Genomic DNA, 19,659 nt, shown 5'->3' with positions numbered 1-19,659 from the left:
TAGCTCCCCTAGAAAACAAAATAAACATGAGATGTGTACTGTATCTTCTAATTTATTTTAGACTATGACTGTGAAATGTTGACTTTGGAATGTTGAAAAGATTAATGTGCATTCAACATTAATGCTGAATGTACAATCACTGATTTGTTGTCACTCTGTTTTGCTGCTTAATGCTTTTAAAGGCCAACAAGTTCTGCAATATGCAGCAGTGCATATAAAGAGTGGCAACAGCCTACAGTTTAGCCTGACATGCTGTCTTGTTAGTGCTTACTCCTTTTTTTCACATTGCTGCAATCTGTTGGACTGGACCAGTGGAGCTTACAGTAGTGTGTCCTGCAAGGCTGCTATACTACAGCCAGAAAGAAGCTGAATAGTATCAGAGCTCAGAGTACCGCAATGTGGACCCATGCACAAATATTTTCCTTATGAAAATAGTGACTAGAATGACCCAATGTCTGCATCTCTAATGATAAGCTGCAGTTCTGAGAAATACAAACTGGACTAGCCACCCTGGTTTGGACTCTAGATTGGGTACTCAGCCAATCACTCATGAATCACTCTGTTTTATTGTTTTTAGGATGATGATTTCCCTTTGATTTGTATTAGATCGAGGAGGATCAGGAGGGAGTCTGTGTTGTATAATGTGTATTACATGGCTGTACTGGCACATATCATGAAAGAGATTCCATGATAGGTTTATTTTTGCAATTAATTCCATACTGTATACCTTTACTTGAAGTAATATCAAAATGCTTAAAGAGTAAAAACACATTTATTTGCTCATTTAAATAGTTAATAATAATCTATTCAGCTTCGTTATGGCTGACTGTACTGTGAAAATGTTAGTGTTCCATCCCCAGATCTCAGTGAGCATAATGTTACAAAGATAACACTATGACCCAAGTTGAAATGATATCCTGTAATGAGATATTTAATAATAACATCCATGTAATGAGATATTTAACCAAGTTAAATATTTTGTTGTAGTTGTAAATGTAACCCTGCCCATGAAGGCAATAGCAATAAAAATAGGCTTTAGGCTGGTACAGTATGAAGAATCATCTTAATGGAATATTTTGTTTACTACCATTTTCTATTCCTGCACTGTTGTGTGCGTGTTTATTGGGTATGCGTGTATTACTGTGGGTGTCATTCAACAGAGTATTTAAAAGTTTCTGTATTTCTTGCCACTTGAATGTCTTGACAGTTACTCCACCTGCTCAGTGTGAGCTTTTTGTGGGAGAGATGGAGAGTGTGAGAGCACTATAGCCTACAGATAGCAGAAAGATAATTAGCTAAATCTCCATGGGTTGTTGAGCCGCCCCCCAGCCCCCGCGCTGGAAATAGTGTGTGTTCCCATCCAGGCTGGCGGTGGGACCTGCGGCAGTTAGGTAAGAGTCCCTTAACTGATTTAAATCAACTAATTAGAATCACTAACTATACATTCACTCTAACACACACACACACACACACACACACACACACACACACACACACACACGCACCCTGTGTTTTTTGGTTGTGGGGACTTTACATGGACTTACATTCATTTCCTGTAGACTTATCCTAACCTTAACCATAACTATTAGATGCCTAACACCTAACACTTAACCTAACACCTAACCGCACCCTAACCTTAAACCATGTTGCCACCCTAAAATTCAGTGATTTGAAATTCAGTGGTCGAGTCCCCACAATGTGGGTGTGTTAACAGATTTTGGCCCCCAAAATGTAAGTAATACAAAGGCACACACACAAACATGGAGGTGGTGGTTGTGCCAGCTGTGCTTATCAGGGATTGATCCAGAATGTGTGTATCTGTACTCTGCTTATTGTCTATCTTAGTCCTAATTTCCTAGTTTTTGATTCTTCTTTTCATTCATCTCATTTTCATTTCCCAGCTCTCACAGTTTTCTGTTATCCTTTTCTATGATCTCTGGGGTTACCGCCAAAGGGATTCTTCATTGTTACCCTCTGAAGAGCATTTTAACCTTCTACTGAGCCTCACAGCAGGCTTGGATTTTACTTTCTGCATTAAGCACATTTCTGCCTGGTGAAATTAAAGGATACATTTAACAATTCTGTCACAAAACCATTTCAGTTCAACAGTGTTGTGCTAGGTATATCATTTTTGTGTGTTGACAAAATGAAAGACAAGTATTTGAAGCTTTTTAAATAGCCAGTCCTTCCACGATTTGGAGTTGTTCCAAACAGCTGTATTCGTTTTTACCAGTCTAGTAAAGATATTTGACAGGCTTATACATTCTACTGAAATGAATGAATGAGCCTTAGAACAGCAACATTTTAAGTGAAAAAGAAAGCCATAGAAAAATATGTCCAAGAGACGAAGATTAATCCTGAACACTACCTTGATAATATTTTCATACCTTTGGCTAGATAATCATAATTTTAGCTAGAAGACATTGTAAAATGATATTACATCCTGTGTAAGTGTTAGTCTGCAGGCTTTAGCCAGTTAAATTTGTTCACCTAGTACCTGTCGCATACAAGCTCATCAGCTACTTCTCCCTCTTCCCCTCCTCCCAGAGCCTCTCATTTTTAAGTTAAGCCTTTCATCATCCAGCTCTCTGTGCACAGTTAAGGGAGAGTGCTTGTTTCCTCCATCAGGGTGTCCCTCCAGTGCGGCACTGCTACTGAGCAGATGGTTTCTGTGATAATGATCTACAATGCATACGCCAATGTGTGAGAACAGAGACAGGTGTACTTTGGTATAATGTTTCCCCCACCTCAGCACTTGCACCAGGGTCACGTTAAAGCCCATCGATCTCACACGCACATGCCTTACACTGTGTGTTCTGTCCTCAGGCCATGGCTCTCTCCAAAGAGTGGTGCATCAGAAAAAGGCCATCCAGACATTACTATAAATCTGGAGTTGCCTTATCTTTGCTATGATTCACCTCTGTTTCAGAGAGGCTTTTAGTTATTTATTTTGCGTTGTTTTTGCTTTCATAGCTCAGAATGACTCAGCCTTCTTACTTTATAAGTACATGGTGGAATTACATCCAACATGGCTTGTGTCAAGTCTGCTCCATAGTAGCATTAAGACAATCTCACTGGCTTTATGTAAAGCAAATAATCAGATGCTTTTTCTTATTTTAAGCAACAGTATCCCATTATAAAATACAGAGTGAAGCTCAAGTTAAATAAATAAGTAAATAAGTCCACCAACGAAATAGCAATCATTTAGCTGCTCTTTAATATCCTTGTACATCTTTTCTTCCTGCACCCCCCCCACGCCCTTCTCCTTTATAGCTCCCTTTTCTTACATTCATCTTGTTTTCATTTGCTCTTATAAAAACAGTGCAGAAACAACAGAGTGGACTATGGGTATCAATATATTTGACAATTCTATGCCTATTTGAGATGTTACAAATAAACCTCCACCCATAATGGGTGTCACCACTGCTACATTAGTTTCACTGCAGACCCATGTCTTGTGTGTGTGTGTATGTGCATCCTCTTCTATAAAAGTGCGAGTTGTGTGCTTGTGAATCATTCATGTCTTCTAAATGAATGGGGAGTTAACATGTCATTAAAAACAAACACTTTCCCAGTCAGTCACAATCAGTGTTTGTTTGTGCTGAGTGGGCCTGTACGTGCACTTTGAGTCAGGGAGTGAATGCACATCAACAGAATGGACCCACTGAAATGCAAATGCACTTCTGTGGGTGTGTGAGCATGTGTGTGTGTACATAAACATTTCTGCATGAATGTTTTAGACATCTTTACCTTTTGGCCCTGTGTGGGTGGGTGTGAGAGTATAGTACATGTGTGTCATGTGTGCATGGTTATCTCCATGCCGCGATAGTTTCTGTTTGAGCCATAAGTCAGCTGGCTCATATGGAGCTTATGCAGCCTTGTTGTTTTTGTATAATGCACAACACAAACAAAGTCACTAATTAGTGTGAGTAGATCATCAGCTTTTGGGTTTCAGCTACTACTAACGTGAGTGGCAACGTGACAACAGGTGTGTCTCCCCTCCTGATCTAGTAGTGAAAATCTGTAATCTGTTGTTGCCTGGAGCATGGACCTGATAGGCTTGATATAAAGAGAGATACACTGTATTTTTATTTACCAGAGCTACTGCGCAGCTGAAGAAAAGTGATAGGTTGGAAAACAAATGCAGCTAAGAATAATGACATGTTCGTGCCTTGTGGTATGAAAGGTACCAGTGGGAAAGATTCTCAACCAGACAACTCAAGACAGCACATGACCCTCTTTGTAAACACAAATAAAATAAAAGAAGAAACACAAATATTAGCTACAGTTCCTAAAACTCTATCAAAAGTACTCCTACCAAGTTAATAAAACACAGTATTAACTACTCATAATCACCCTATTATAAGCAAATTTATCCAAGTTTGAGTTGTTTGCGAAGCTGGTCATGTGAGGGCCTGTGCATGGTCAAAGCACTATATCCTTTACCTTAGCATTTAATTAACTTCAGTAACTCTCTTGGGCGATTATGTTTGTTTGCTTGCAAGGATTTCTATGTTACTTAAAGTCAAATCAGATACACTTAAAATATCCTAGCTTCTTACAACTTGAACACTGATGTGAATGTAAATGTAATTATTGTAGCTTCAACATGACATGACATAACATAACTACCATTATTTTCAAGGAATACAAGCAAAGAAAATAGTTTGATTTTATTATACTTAAGGTAAATTCCTCAAACACAAAATTGCAAAAATGGTTTTATATCACATGGTATGTAGCTTGGCAGGTAGACTTAGCCACTGAGGGTCAACACTGTGCTGAGCATGGAGGCTGTTATCATGTACTGGTGAGTACACGTGCTAGCACTGAGCGTTGGTGCCCTACCAGAGATCTGGGTAACTTTGCTGCTTGCTGTTGTTAGCCTAGTCAATAAATAGACTGATCTTCCTCAAATATGGTGTACCCCCTTAATTTCCCTCCCGAGTCTACCATCGGCGTGACCGATTTGCACACAGTCAGAGTAGAGTGGATTCTGACAGGAATAAATTAATCTTACTGTGAATAGTGCATGACATACAAGTCTGAATGTATCAGGACCAAACATAAATGCCTCCCACTTCTCTGCTCCGTCAGACGTTTAATTCTCCAAAAGGTCAAATCAGTTTGATAAACAGAATATAGTGTATGATTATGCACAGTGAACAGCACAAAATGTACACATTTTTCACTGTTGTTGTTTAGAGAACAGGAAGTCTGTGACTGCACTTTAGTCTAAGCTGGAAATGTTTGTTTACTCCAATACTTTAAGTAGTTTTTGAATATTGTCCTTTACTTGCAGTATTTACCTAATATGCTGTTTTACATTTCTGTGTCACTATATTTTAAACATTATAGAGCAGTTTTGTTACAGCTATTGTGTTATTTTACAAAATGATATTGCACAATTATATGGTAATGGTAGAAATCCCACAGCTACAGCATTATAAGGCAGGCTGCTTATACAGTCATTTATTATATATTAATAAAATAAACACAGAAGAAGCATCAACCACAATTTGTTTTTTGTATATAAAGGCAGTTTAAATACAAAAATCTGTTGTCAGCATTGGGCTTTTGTGAGACTGACTCACCTGAAAAAGCAAAGCTTTAATTTTGAGCCTCGAAGGTGATTCTTGAAATTTATGATCAGTGTTTAACAAATTAATATAATCTCAAATGTTCTATATACATTTTTGATTTATGGAGCCTTCAGCTGCATCCCAGTGTTCATTCGGCAAATATGATGTAAGTGTGAAACTCTGGTCACATTATAATGAAGATCATACATGAGGGAGAGGTCGAGAGAACTTGTCTTCAGGGACGGGCTTGTCATCTTTCTCTGGCCATCCACTGACTCCTGATGATGATAATGTTGTGATCAGTTTTGGTTTGGTGTTCTTGATCAGCTAATGTAGTCTTCATCCAATACTCTCATCTGATGTCATTCTCCAGTTGTGATGATATAAATATAGAGCCACAGTACTTGCATCTTCCATGCTTGAGTGCACACCTCTCTACGAAAAAACCCTTATGAGCTTGTACAAAATGTCTCTCAAATGAGATTTGTCTCCCTCTGTGACTGAATAAAAGGTCCAGTGTGGCAAAGGTCAGATGAGACAGAAACAGTTGTGTAGTTTCAGTGGACAGAAAGCAGCAAAAGGCCAAACTGAAGTGATCCTTAAAATGCCGAAGTCATTCTATTTGCAGTGCAAAACATTACAAGACACACTACAGGAATAATTAACATCATGTTGACTAAATGGAGATATAATTGTGAATATTGTTTTAAATGTTAAAAAATGGAAAAGTTTCTCATGTTGTGAATGTTCAAAAATGGAAATGGAACGATTGTCATATTTGGTGTGACAATCTCATATCTGATGACATACATGCACAAACACTCAGACATGTCTAAGTTTAAGAAAATGCCAGATTTATATCCCCTGTGATAGTTTCAGTAGGATATGGGCACTAAAACAAACTCAGACAACTCTGTTTAAATTCTGTCAGTGTGAGAATTGTCCCGTCTGACCTAATGTGTTGGACTGCACCACTAACTAGAAAAGGTCAAATCTTATTTGAAATACAAAGTGCACATGAAGCAGCACTGCAGTGAGACAGCTACAGTATAAGTCTTTGTAATCTGGTCTTGACAATTAGTTTGTCTGGCCAGTAGACAGTATTAAGCCCCTTTTCCACCGCCTCGACTCGACTCTACTGCTTTTCCATCAGTCAAATGTTGGGGATGGTACCTGGTACTACCCTTCGTATCACCTCCATCGAGGTTCCAAGCAAGCTGAGGTGATACCAAACAGTGACGTGTAAACACTGCAGGCTACCGATCGGTCAGAGAAATTTGTCATTAATATGCAGGCGCCGATGAACCCAGATGTTTACATGTGATGACTCCAGTTGCTCTTTCTTCATTCATTCATTCCTCTGTTACCATATAATATAACCATTATATTACATGAACCACCACATCGTACATCTAATCACGTCTAATCATGTGGCCCATAGGTTACTGAATGTGATAATAGGAGCACAATCGCTACAGCCATGCTTGCTAAGTAGAGCTAGCTAGCTGGCTCATTAGTGAGTCATCACATCCCTGACAAAGCAGAGCAGATTTGTAATTGGCATTACTTAAATAGACTAAAAACTAGATGGTTATTTTGTCACCTGAAAAAATATCAAAACTTGTGTCATAAACAAGTGTCATAATAACAGTCCTAGGATGAAAATTATAGTTGCAGTTTGAGCCTGTCCTGCCACCAACGTGAGATGATGACTTCATGGCAGTTTCATGTGGCATCACTGTGACAACCAGCTGCACTGAGGGGGGACTATCTGCAGTGGAAAACAAAGCTCCTGGTGCCAAAAGCGAGTAGAGTCGAGTGGAGTTGAACGGGTACCATGCGATGGAAAAGGCACTTTAGACTGTAAATCATATAAGGGCCACATTGTTAGCAGTAGCATACAGTTTACAATATGTAATCCCTGTGTAAGCAGGGCAGATTTTTAATGGTTCAAGAACTACCATGTTTAGGTGGAAGTGTTGCACTGAATTGTATACAATTGTACCTAATAAAGTGGCTGATGAGTGTATGTTGCTTTTAAGTTGTAAGCAAGTTTAATTAAAGTAATTTGCTTATCACTAATCATTCTGGACCTTTGACCTTGAGTGGAAATCAGATTTGGACTTTTGAATATTAAGTTTGAGAACCCCAGGATTAAGGCATAAAACTAAAGGACTCAGCAGATGCCACACCAAAATTCCCTTCCTTTATGGCATGTTCAATCTCCCTCTCTATCCCCATACATTTCCTTTGTACCTCACTAAACACTAAAGTGATTTTTGGTTCCTGGCATTAGTCACTGTGAATCATTACTTCCTGTGAGTGTCGGGTTGTAATCAGCCAGTGCCTCTAACCTAATGGCACTTTCCCCACACACACAGAAAGACATAAATGCACTTTTCACATCAACAGGGTGCTGTAATTTTCAAGACAAGCAACCAATATGAAAAGTTCAGAGAGCTCAAATCCGTGTGTGTGTGTGTGTCTATGAAGCTGTGCTAAAAGTAAAACAGCAACCCCATCATTATCATCAATTCACCACACACCTTTTGATATTCAGATTTTTATTCAAGTTAATTCAGACCCCAAACACTGACAGATGTGATCTTTATTCCCTTTTAGAGAGTTTGCTTTTGTGAATAAGTGCCACATGCTGTTTGTGCATTCTGTGTTGTGGATGATTTTTGGAAATTTTGTGGGTTAAACAAGGTCCAGATGTTACAGTATAAAAGGTGATGGTATTTTTGAACTTTCCTTTCTGCTGGGGAGGCTTCCTTATATCACAAAGGACAATTATTATAACCAAAAAACACAAAACAGCAATGTATACCTTTGGGCAGAGCTCTTAAGATTTAAGGGTTGTGACAGTGAGGGGTCAAAAACAGTACTGGGTCACGTGACTCCTGTAGCTTCATATAGTTCTAAATGAGCAACTAACAGCATGATTTATCAGAAAATTGCTGCTTTTACTGACTTGTACAGCTTTGCAAGCTAATTCTGATTCTGTGTTCTGTTGTTGTAGATAGTTCAGCTAATTTAGCTAGTTAGCTAGGTACCTCGTTAAAAAAAAAGAAGTCCAGTATTTGAGTGAGACTGTCAAAGGTTGTAGAACATGGGTATAAATGTTTTGACCCTTTTAGCTAACTTAAAATGTCCCAAGTATAATTATTGCTTTTGATTTCAACTTCTTACTTTGGAAAATAGCAGCCAAGTCAGTGTAAATCTGTGGGACTGCTCCAAATGTTTGGAATGTTAGAGCCATGGATGTATGTAGAGACACATTGTGCCATTACCTCACTACACCATTGCTCCTGCTGTGCCTCCTCCTCACTTAAAGTCACCAAAACCTTAGGCAGGTGTAGGCAAATACATCTGTAGCTGGTACTTGGAAGCATGAAGAATTCTTTCAGAGAATGTGCCTCTTAGCATCTCGTAATTCTGAATGTAATTCTCCTTTATGCATCCATGGGCAAGAGCAGTGCTGGGAAAAAGTACTTTGAAAATTTAACTTAGCAAACTATCAATTACTTCACACTGGCAGAAGTTAAACTGCAGCACAGTTACTGAAGAGAGAAATGTAGTTTGGTAAACTAAAGTTACTTAGAAAAAGTACTTCATAACTACTTTGTCAGCTTGATCATTTTTTACAATGTGCATGTGATACAAAACTATAACATTCAGTAAGTAGTAACTACACAAAAATAGCTAAACATGTAATGTAACTATTTCAGTCACTACACAACTATGAATGTAGATAAACTACCGGCAAGTTACTGCAAAATGTAAAGTACTAGTTTAAGTACGTCATTCACTACTCCCCAACACTACTAAAAAGGGATGGGAATCAAGGACAGAACGTGAGAGGACAAGGTCAAGGTGAAGGGTTGTCTCATTAATCTTCAAAGGGTGCAGCAGAACCTTCAGAATGCAAATCAAACAATCAGTCAACAGAGAGAGGCATGGACATGGAGAGAAAGCTGATGTACAAGGTGCAAAAGAAAAGAAATGTCAATGTTTAATATTTTTATCACTTTAGAAAAGTCACAGAAAGATTTAGACCAACATGGGACAGTCAACATCCATTCTAAGTCAGAGTAGTGTACAGTTTTAGGTGTGGAAGCACCTTGGAACACCATAGTCACTTACTCTATCACATAGCACTGTTGTTTCTGTGTTTGATGGATACAGAAGTTACCACTATTTGAACAGAGAGCATTATAAGAACATGGAGAACACCTATTTTTGGATATGAACGAATGCAGAACTGTATTCACTGTAGCTAAGTATGCATTTTCTTATGATGGCTTCATGCCTGGTTCATTTGGTTCAGACCAGGGAAAGACATACATTGTTGCCTTTACCGTAAGTACTGGTAATTTTCAGGTATTAATGTTCTTATGATAGACATATTACAAAAAACTCTACATGTCTTGGTATCCAGGGCCAAGAAAAAGAAAGTGGACGCTTTGGGAACACCTGGTCTTCTGCATTAATTGGTCACAAAACATAATCTTATCTTCATCTAAATCACATTTTGAGCCAACCCAGTAAATAAGTCATAGTACTGCTGGAAAAAATACTGTAAGTTAACACTAAGATTTAATAGTTGGTTGAGCCTCCTTTGGCAGTATTAACCTCACACAGGTACCTCCTGTAGCTGTGGATCAAACCTGCACATTGTTAAGGAGGAATGTTGGACCATTGTTCTTCACAGAGCTGCTTCAGCTCAGACATATTCCCAGGATGTTTGATGTGAATGGCTCTCTGAGCTCAGCCACAGTGTCTCTGTTGGGTTCAGGTCTGAGCTCTGACTGGGTCGCTCCAAAAGGGGAATTTTCTCTCTATGAAGTTGTCCTGTAGTACTGTACATTCACCTCAGTGTTTAGGGTCATTGTCCTGCTGCATCAACCAGTTTCCCCTGAGCTTCAGCTGCTGGGCAGCCACCCTGACATTATCCTGTAAGATACCTTCGTAAACATGGGAATTCATTTTCACCTCGATGACAGCAGCTGTCCAGGCCTACAGGCAGCAAAGCAGCCCCAAATCACAATGCTCCCACTGCTGTATTTCACTGTTAGGATGATGTTTTCATGTTGGGAGGCAGCAGCATTTTATACTACACACAGTGCTGTGTGTTCTTCCCAAACAATTCAGCCTTAGTTTCATCAGTTCACAAAACACTTTCCCAGTAGTGTTGTGGTGTCAAGGTGCTCTGTGGCAAACTTCAGGTGTGAAGGAGACACCATGCTCCATACAACTATGCACCAAATAGAGATGTTAACCAGCCCCAGTTGTTCCTTTGAGTTTTTAGTTGTTACTCTGGTGTTGGCTTTTACCTCACTGATCATTTTGGGTGGTTCTTTTGGAGTCATTTTAGGGGAAGCCCACTAGACAGAGCGGCCACAAGTCTTCTCCATCTATAGACACTTTGTCTAACTGTGACCTGATGAATATCCAAACTGTGAGGTGACTGTGTAACCCTTTCCAGCTTTATGCAGATCAACAGTTCTTGATAATAAGTCTTCTGAGATCTCTTTATTGTGAACCATGGTTCACATCAACAGATGCTTCTTGTGAGCAGGAATCTCAGAATGTTACAGTGTTTGCCATAAGTCTAGGTAGCTCTAACCCACACCTCCAGTCTGGTTTCACTGATTAACTCTCGACTCCAGTTGTTGATGTCAGTAGCCTAGGGTTCACAGAGTTTGCAGTTGAAAATTTGACTTGTTTATTATGAACAAAAACAATACAATGGTCTCTGTGTTATAACATATAGATTGTGTTTGATTAGATATGATCATATATTTAAGACAAATTTATTCTAATCAGTGCCAGAATTCAACTTCTCAATCATAGTCACAGAACAAATAAGCATGTAGCACTGTATTCAGAAAGAGAATGGGACTAGCGCAGCATGTCAGAGGATTAGTAGACACTTGGATTTAGTGAGGGGAAATAGTGTTGGACGGTAAAGAGCATCATGTCCATTTAGGTGAAATTGAAAGTGTGTCTGAAAACCGATCAACTTGTTTGTCTGCAAAGAGACAGGTAGAGATGACAAGGTGAGACAAGCTGAGCACTGAGCCGCATCATAGGTGTGAAAGTCAATGAGCTTCAGTCTCTTTATATTTGTGTGGATGCTGTAAAGCATCCACACTATGTTTGGGTTTGTGATGCTGCAGGGTGGTGATCAACTGGTACAACAGTGTTTCCTCACAAAGCAGTGGCCTGTGTATCAGGATAATACAGCTGTGTTTTTCATACTTCTAACCAGGAAGTGCTGCTGCATTAATGTAGAGCTGTTGGCTTGATGGTGTTTTGGTTTGATTGGGGAGAAAAGGCCTCCTTTTGCCATTAAGAGATGGTGCTTGCTACACTATATAACTCACTGTTCTAATTTTTCCTTTCAAGAACTGAGACAACCTTCTTTTTTTTTGAACCAGTTGTACATATTAATAGTTGGATGGATACAATCAATGTGTGTGAATTTAGAAAATTTTTTCTCCTTTAAATGTGTATTTTTTCAGTGCTGGATTGATTAGCTCACGATATATGTCCACCACAAGCAAAGCTTGTTAGTTTAAAACTCTCACTCACTTCTGATAACTAACCTTATCTTTCTCGTTCCATTCTCTCCCAGCTCTCCAGACCACTCAGCCTCCCAAGGTCCTTTTCCCCCCAGAGAGACAAGACACAGTGATAGAAATCACGCCTGGTAAGGAGCAACGCTTTCTCTTTATTGATTTATGCTTAGTGGTAATCCTTGAGGTCCTCTTGTTTTTAATGTCTCCATCGTTGGTGCAAAGTGCTCGGTTCTCTGGTGTTTCTTACCATGGACACTTAATTTGTTTCACAACAGAGACGGTCAACACAAGTGCCTTTCTACAGTAGTGTGACCTTCAGGCATAAATGACTCCTAAAGCTGGAATTGTACTTGTTCTGCACTGGAAACCTGCAACGTAGGGTTTGATTAATAGCTCAGAATTCAATTTCACCTCTTGATATGCATGTAAATACATATACATTTATTCATTTTCATTGTGATTGCAGTGAGAAGGTCCACACTGTGGCATTATTCTATGCAGCTGCCTTATTTATGTTCTTCCATTTGCCGTGATAGAGAGTGGGGTTGCTGCCAACAGATTTCAGTGCAGGTGGCTTAGCTAGAGGTGCATGTTGTCTTTACTCCCAACTATGTCCACCTCCATCAGAAACTTGTAGGAGAGAGAGAGCACAAGCAGCCCAGTTTTTGTGGCCCTCAAAAAACCTTAGCCATAGTTCATAGTTTTAATATAATGAAATTGGATATGTCAGCCCATTTGTTTCAGCAAATGTAGCACATATGCCATGTTTAAAGTTAGACATCTAAAACACTTCAGGAGGATGCATGTGTAGTAAACATGCCGGATTAGGTTTAGGAAAGCAAATGTTTATTGCAGGTCGCAGACATGACACAAACTGCAATAAAAGTCACATGCACTCATCCACCACTCACTCCCGACTCCACACCCTTACTTTTCACACAGTAAATGCCTCACTGGGCAGTGACAGTTGATGTACAGCACTGAACTTTCTCTAACTGCGCTGGATAACTTCCTTTATTGATGTTTCTTTGTAATGCTTCCTTATAGGACAAAGTTATTTTGGGCCCAAGGGGCCACCTGCAGCTCTGACTGGTGGCACAAATCACTTCAGTACCTGGCATTGTTCCTGGGGTCTTGATAATGAGATTCATGCTGAACCCTGTAGAGAGATTGCCTCCATCTATAGGGAAGTCAGAGGTCAGGTGAAGCTACAGAACAGCAGCCCCAGGCTTGCTGAGATTTAATGTCTTAGGTCAGCATCTTTGTTCTTTTCTCTCCTCTAGTCAGCGATTAACAGTGACTTATGAGCAGATATGTATTCAGCCCAATTTACTCAGTGTTAAAACATTTACAGAGCCCACATGGGATGCACTGCAATGCTGCCGTATCTACTGATTAGAACTGGCAGACGGTCAAAACCATGGCATTTTCAAATAAAGTCTTTTCACTTTTGCAATTTCACTGGGCAATTTTCAGAGTGAGAGAAAAGGCTGTTTGGACTGGCAATGTATTGTACATCAACCTCAAAACTGCCATTTCAGCATCTCTAGCACTGGTATGGAAGCATGAGGTTTCTATTATAAATGTGAACCAAAACCTATTATCATTTCTGACAACAAGAAAGGTCTGATAAAAAAAAATCTAAAAATGAAATAAGGAATCAAATTTTGAAAGTGAGGGGATCTCATAAACATTTGCTTGTGTAGTAAATTGTGTGTTGCGCCCTGTTTGGCTGGTGTTTGCCAGCTGTGTATATGTGCATGCATGTGTGTGTATTCATGTGCATGTAAGTGCCTTTGTAGTACTTACATTATGGGGACCGGAACCTGTTAACACACTTACACTGTGGGGACTTGGTCATCCTTGTGGGGACCAGAGCCTGGATGGCCAAGTCCAAGGAAACCACTGAATTTTAGGGTGACAACATGGTTTAGGGTTAGGATGAGGTTAGGTTAAGGTTAGGACAAGTCTACAGGAAATGAAAGTAAGTCAATGTAAAGTCCCCACAAGGAATGAAAACACAGTGTGTGTGTGTGCATGCATGTGTGTGTCCCACTGTTCAGTGGTCTTTCTGACAGTGTTAACACGGTAGGCAGAAATGTGGATGGATGGATGTATGACGGTGTGTATTTGCTTGTTGTGTGTGTGTGTTCCATTAACTCCAGATTGATGTAGTACCAATTAGGCCCTAAGGCCCTATGCACACTGATTGCAGCATGGACACCTTTTAATGGGCACCGCAATATCACAGCCCTAACACCTCACTATGAGGGATGGTATGTGGGCCTGATGTGGCAGATATTCAAGTCTAAATTAATACCAGCACGCTGCCTCCCACTGCAGCAGTCCTCTGTAACAGCCAGTACCAGTTGTAGTAATTCTTGCTTCCAAGGCTACACAGTAAGCCACACATTGTATAGACACACAGTGTGACCCCATGGTACATTTTTAATAGTCATCTTGTTTTAACCTGAGGGAGATTGACATCAGCAGCCACAGTTATGTTGTTCTTTCCCTCTTCTCTCTTCATTGTCTCTTGCTTTGTTGATTTTTTCCTTCCCTTTCTTCATCTCTATTTTTTTCCTCTTAACTTCTTTGTTTTCATTTTACTTTTTCTTTTCTTCTTTGTGTTATTCAGTTTTTCCTTTGTCCTCTCTGCCATCTCACACCCTTCCTTTCTCTTCTCTGCTTTTCTCATTATTCTATAATGCTGTGGGTTATAAAGACAATTCATTATGCTCATTGTTATTTTACTGACATTGGCTACAGGCACCAGACAGTCAAAAAAGCTCATTATTAAAGAATGATGCATGATATAAATTAAAAATAAAAAAAGAATGATGTGCTTGAGGAGTTACTTACACATCCTCTGATACACTGAGTATTTAACACCCTGCACCTTCAGGGTGTGTAACACACATGCAATACTGTCAGTACTAGCTTAGTATAGAAATGTCTGAAATTCCAGATTTATTAAAAATTGCACTGTATTTTTTTAAATAAACATAAAGGTATTAGTGTAGGTGCTATAATAATATACTGTAACTCAAGTACAGTTTGTTCTCTGTCTTTATACACATTTTAATTTCATATCTCTTGTCATTTTTATTTATTAAATTTACATTTTTTTGAACTGACTGACTTTCATGTGTTAAACCAGGGATGGAAGATAAATATGTGTGTAGGATGAAAACTAATCAAGTAATTTGATTCATCAAAATGGGAATATTTTATTAACTTTATTCTGTTTATTTGGTAAACTTTAGAGGCATATTTAACTCATTCATTAATCACAAGTTTAATTAACTTTCATCAAACCAAAACTGCTTTCTTTTCTTGCTGCAAGTCAGAAGATTGGGGTCGACAAATCCAAGTGAGGACTGTAGACTAGAAGGTAAAAATAAATGTGAACGCAAGACCATCAAAATGCACATAACCCATGGCAAATTAAAACCCATGTGATGTAAAAAAGAAAGTGTGATTCCTCTGTATACAATCATGCCTGCCATCATTAAGCTTCCTCAAGTGCTAAATAGCAAGCCTCCAAATACGATGAGTCAGGAGCACATCCCAGCTTTATGTGCACCTTGTTTAAACATGTGCAAACAGGCCCAATATGGAGCTTTGCGGGTGCAGGGTTTCAAAATTGGACCCGTGCAGGACTCTGGACACAAGGCCACTTCTAGTGTCATCTGGAAAAATTTAAAAAACATTTCTGTCAATCACCTAATCACCCAGAGGTGTGCACACACTAGCATAAGCATATACAGTATGAGGCAACATGCTATACATGTTGGTATTAAACTGATTAAACAGCCTCATAACAACAAACTACACAAACACACACATCTGAAAATGTACACGGTGTACATTTATCGATCGATCAATTAGTCAACTGACAGAATACATCACTTTTGAAAATGTTAAATCAATTTTTTAAGTCATTTATTGAGCAAAAAGGCCAAATGTGCCATTTCCAGATTCTCAAATGCAAGAAATGTCAGCTTTTTTTTATTTTAAAGAATTGTTAATTTAATGTGGCTGGATTTTGGTGTCTGTTGGTTGGACGAAACGAAAGTCTGAAAACATTACCTTGCACTCGTTGACATGACATGTTACTAAGTGATAACTGATTGAAAAATAGCTTGATTCATTGATAATAAAAAGAGTCATTCGATGCAGTCTGAGTTTACAGCATACATCAACACAAATGGAAACATGCTCATACGGTAGTTACTTTTAGCAATTCAAACACATACCTTGTGTTTCCATCACTTCAGGGGACGTTTCATTGACTTATATTCATTTCCTGGACACAGACCCTAACCTTAACCATGACCACTACTTGCCTAACCCTAACCATCCCCCTAACCTTAAATCAAATCATCACTCTAAAATGTCATGACTTAAGTTTTAGGGACTTGCTATTTGTCCCCATAAGGATGTCGAGTCCCCACAGTGTGACTGTGTGAACAGTTTTATGTCCCCACAACATGAATAATACCAGGCCACACAAACACTGTATTAGGTGCCAGTGTATGGGTTGGCTGTGAAAGGCAGGGTAAGATAAGGAGCCGGGCTTTCTGTCTTCTTCTTCTCTCTCCGTCTGTATGTGTCTTCTTCCTCTTCCATCGTTTTTATCTCTGTATGTCTGTCTCCCTCTGTCCCTGCGAGGTGTCTGCCTCTATCTCACTTTCCTTCATCTGTCTGTCTTCCCTCTGCTGATTACCAACTGTCCCTTTGTCTTTCTCTTCCAGCTCATTCAGACTTTTCATTCATATGCTTTAAAATGGTGATGTGTCAAGTCATTATTCCCTTTCAAACTGTCACAGAGAAATAATGTGAAATGGGAGGGGTGCAGCATGAAAGGAATGCAAGAAAGGTCTTTATATTTCAGCTTCTAAACACCGGAGACTCTGGTTGTGTTTGCAGTTGTTAGTCATCCTCAGCTATGTAATTCAGAGCAGAATAATACAGCACAATAGCACCAAAGCGTCAAATTATCAGCAACAATAATATACAATGATTTATTTGTTTATTTATGCAATAAAAAACTGTCTCTGTAATAGAAGCTGACAAAGTGGTGCTTAGAAATGAATAAAAATAAGTGAGAAGGTTTAAGATGGATTAAGGGGGAAGAGAAACTGCAAAGGAAGTGGGGAAGAAAAACAATGGTAAAAAAAGAAAGGAAGGACAGATAGGACCAAAGGAATGAATGAGAAGAGGACAGAGGAAATGTAAAGGAGGGAAGTGAATGTAAATGTTGTAAATTACAGTACACAGTATTTAAATGAAGCAGAAAATAGAAAGAACCATGTTATGAAGATAGGACAACTTGAAGGATGATGGTGGGAGGAAGCATGGTGCAATAAGAGAAATAGGTTGAAACAAGAGGGCAGAAAGGTAGACGTAAATATGATTAAAGGTGCTTTCAGACAGCAAGAGGTAGGTTGCCTCCAAACAGCTGAGGCCTATTTTAAGGCTCAGTTATATACTTGTATAGTACAAATATTTAGACTTGATCAGTGTCATATCGTCGTTTTCATCCAAGGGAACTTAATGAGAATTTGAAGGGCTGATGAAATTGCTTGGCTTTCAGCTGATTGTTGTGATGTGTGGAATCCCAACAATGAGATGCCAAATGAGAAGCTACAAAACAAACAATGTGACAGCAACACTTGACAGCACGGTAGAAGGCGTAGTCTCTCTGTTTCACTTTTAACTGTCATTAATTGGCTGTTATAAATGCTGATACCAATTTATCTGCAATTATCTCATATCAGCCATTAATGACAGTACACCAATGTATCACACACCTACATGAGTGGCCGAAACTCTGCTGTTACCCCCCTCCATAACCCGGCTGACAAAGAAATGGTAAACAAAGACCAGTGTTAGATCAGTTTGGCTTTTTGAGATGGAGAATGTTAAAGGCAGCTAAATGACTCAAATTTGATTCAGATGTGGCATTCTTACTTCTAGATGTGTTAGCATCTAAAGCTAATGTGTTTGTTTTGCAAAGATTAGCAACCTAGAATGATCAGGTATTTACCTTTGTATTATATAATGTAATTTTAATTTGGGAGTAGTCTGAGCTTTGTGTCACATTAGTAGTTATCAAAGCATTCTGTTGGATCTGCAAATTTACTCATTGTCTGCTAAGACTAGCTTCAGAATTGAGGTGGCATTTTGCACAGTTTGTGGCAACCAGGCTTCCGTAGTTTACGTTGTTGCTAGAAAACAGGATGTGATGGGAGAGCCAAAGAATAGTCAGTGGCAACATATGAGCTGTGTCTCAATAGGATGTGTGCATGACTGTGGTCCAATGACTTCCAATTTTAATGCGGCTAGCATGCCTGTTTCCAGTGAAGCAAAATTGATAACGTATCAATTGTTGAGCCACAAATAAATAAATATTATTTAAAAAACGTCCACATTAATCAGCAGGGGGAAAATTGGTTCACATGACATGATGGATGTGTTCTACTTTACTGTTATTCAAGTCATTACAACTCCATATTGATCTTTCACCTTTTTCTCTGTGACAACCATTCAAGGATATGCAACAGACATTTTTCTAGTGATGAAGTTTTCACAACATCACAAGGTAGAAGAATGTTAAAAGCTGGGGCAGCCCCTTATCTATCTTAGTGGAATAACTTTACAAAACCACTGTTTGGGTTTTGCTGGCCACGACCCAGCACACTACTGCTGTGTTTCCACTATCAGAACCTAACAAGCAATATACTTGGTGCTTCGCCCCAGATAAGCTCCCAGGTTGATGTGGACCATTAGATTTTATACCAGGTAAAACAAATAAACTGCTGCCAATCTGTTTTACTAAATAATCCACCTGACTATGACTGATAGCCATTTCAGAACTTCATAGTTGAGTAGAACAGTACCTATATTATCAAGTAACCAGAAAGAGTCTACAAAGGCGAGACCTATGCAGCCATTATAGCCTGTGAAGACTGGACCATGGGCCATGCTGTTTCTGTCATCCAGCAACCTTGATAACTGCTCTGATTTCTGTTGGTGAGCAAAGAATCTTGGGATAGACTGAGTCATAAAGGATTCACCATTTGGAGCCCTCATTGCCTGGGGAAAGAAGGATGCATTTCTCGGCCAAATTTAAAGGAGCCTTTAAATTTGGACGGCCTTGTTGTGATGCTGTGATGCAATCAGTTTTCAAATGCAGCCTTTGAAGGATGACTCTCCCGAACTGGGACACAGATGTGGTGCCAGTTTGTTTAGAGTCTCACGGCGGCTGAAAGGAAATTAGGTAAAGTATCTTTATGCGTTCACAGTACAGACATATTATTATATATTATAACAAAAGGCGACACTATTGTACCCCCCTCCTAGCAACATGAATGTCTGCTGTAAATTGTGTGCCAATCCATCTTGTAGATGCTACTGTAAGATATTTCACTAGACCAACCAACAATGCCATCCTTAGAAATAACTGTGAGAACATGGAAGTCACAAAG

At 39.2% G+C, this 19,659-nt stretch overlaps 1 protein-coding gene across 10 annotated transcripts in view; it reads left to right on the top strand.

Moving 5' to 3' along the window:
* il1rapl2 (interleukin 1 receptor accessory protein-like 2) overlaps nucleotides 1–19,659 on the top strand; it is a 395,718-nt gene that overhangs the window by 311,336 nt on the left and 64,723 nt on the right. For all 10 annotated transcript variants that reach the window (XM_020595451.1, XM_020595453.1, XM_020595450.1 and 7 more), the window contains one exon: nucleotides 12,223–12,297. In XM_020595451.1, coding sequence (XP_020451107.1) covers nucleotides 12,223–12,297 — 75 coding nt within the window. The remainder of the gene's footprint in view (nucleotides 1–12,222; nucleotides 12,298–19,659) is intronic.

This window comes from Monopterus albus, unplaced genomic scaffold, assembly GCF_001952655.1.
Source record: "Monopterus albus unplaced genomic scaffold, M_albus_1.0 scaffold27.1, whole genome shotgun sequence".
Classification (NCBI taxonomy): domain Eukaryota; kingdom Metazoa; phylum Chordata; class Actinopteri; order Synbranchiformes; family Synbranchidae; genus Monopterus; species Monopterus albus.
This window is presented reverse-complemented; position numbering and strand designations above follow the sequence as displayed.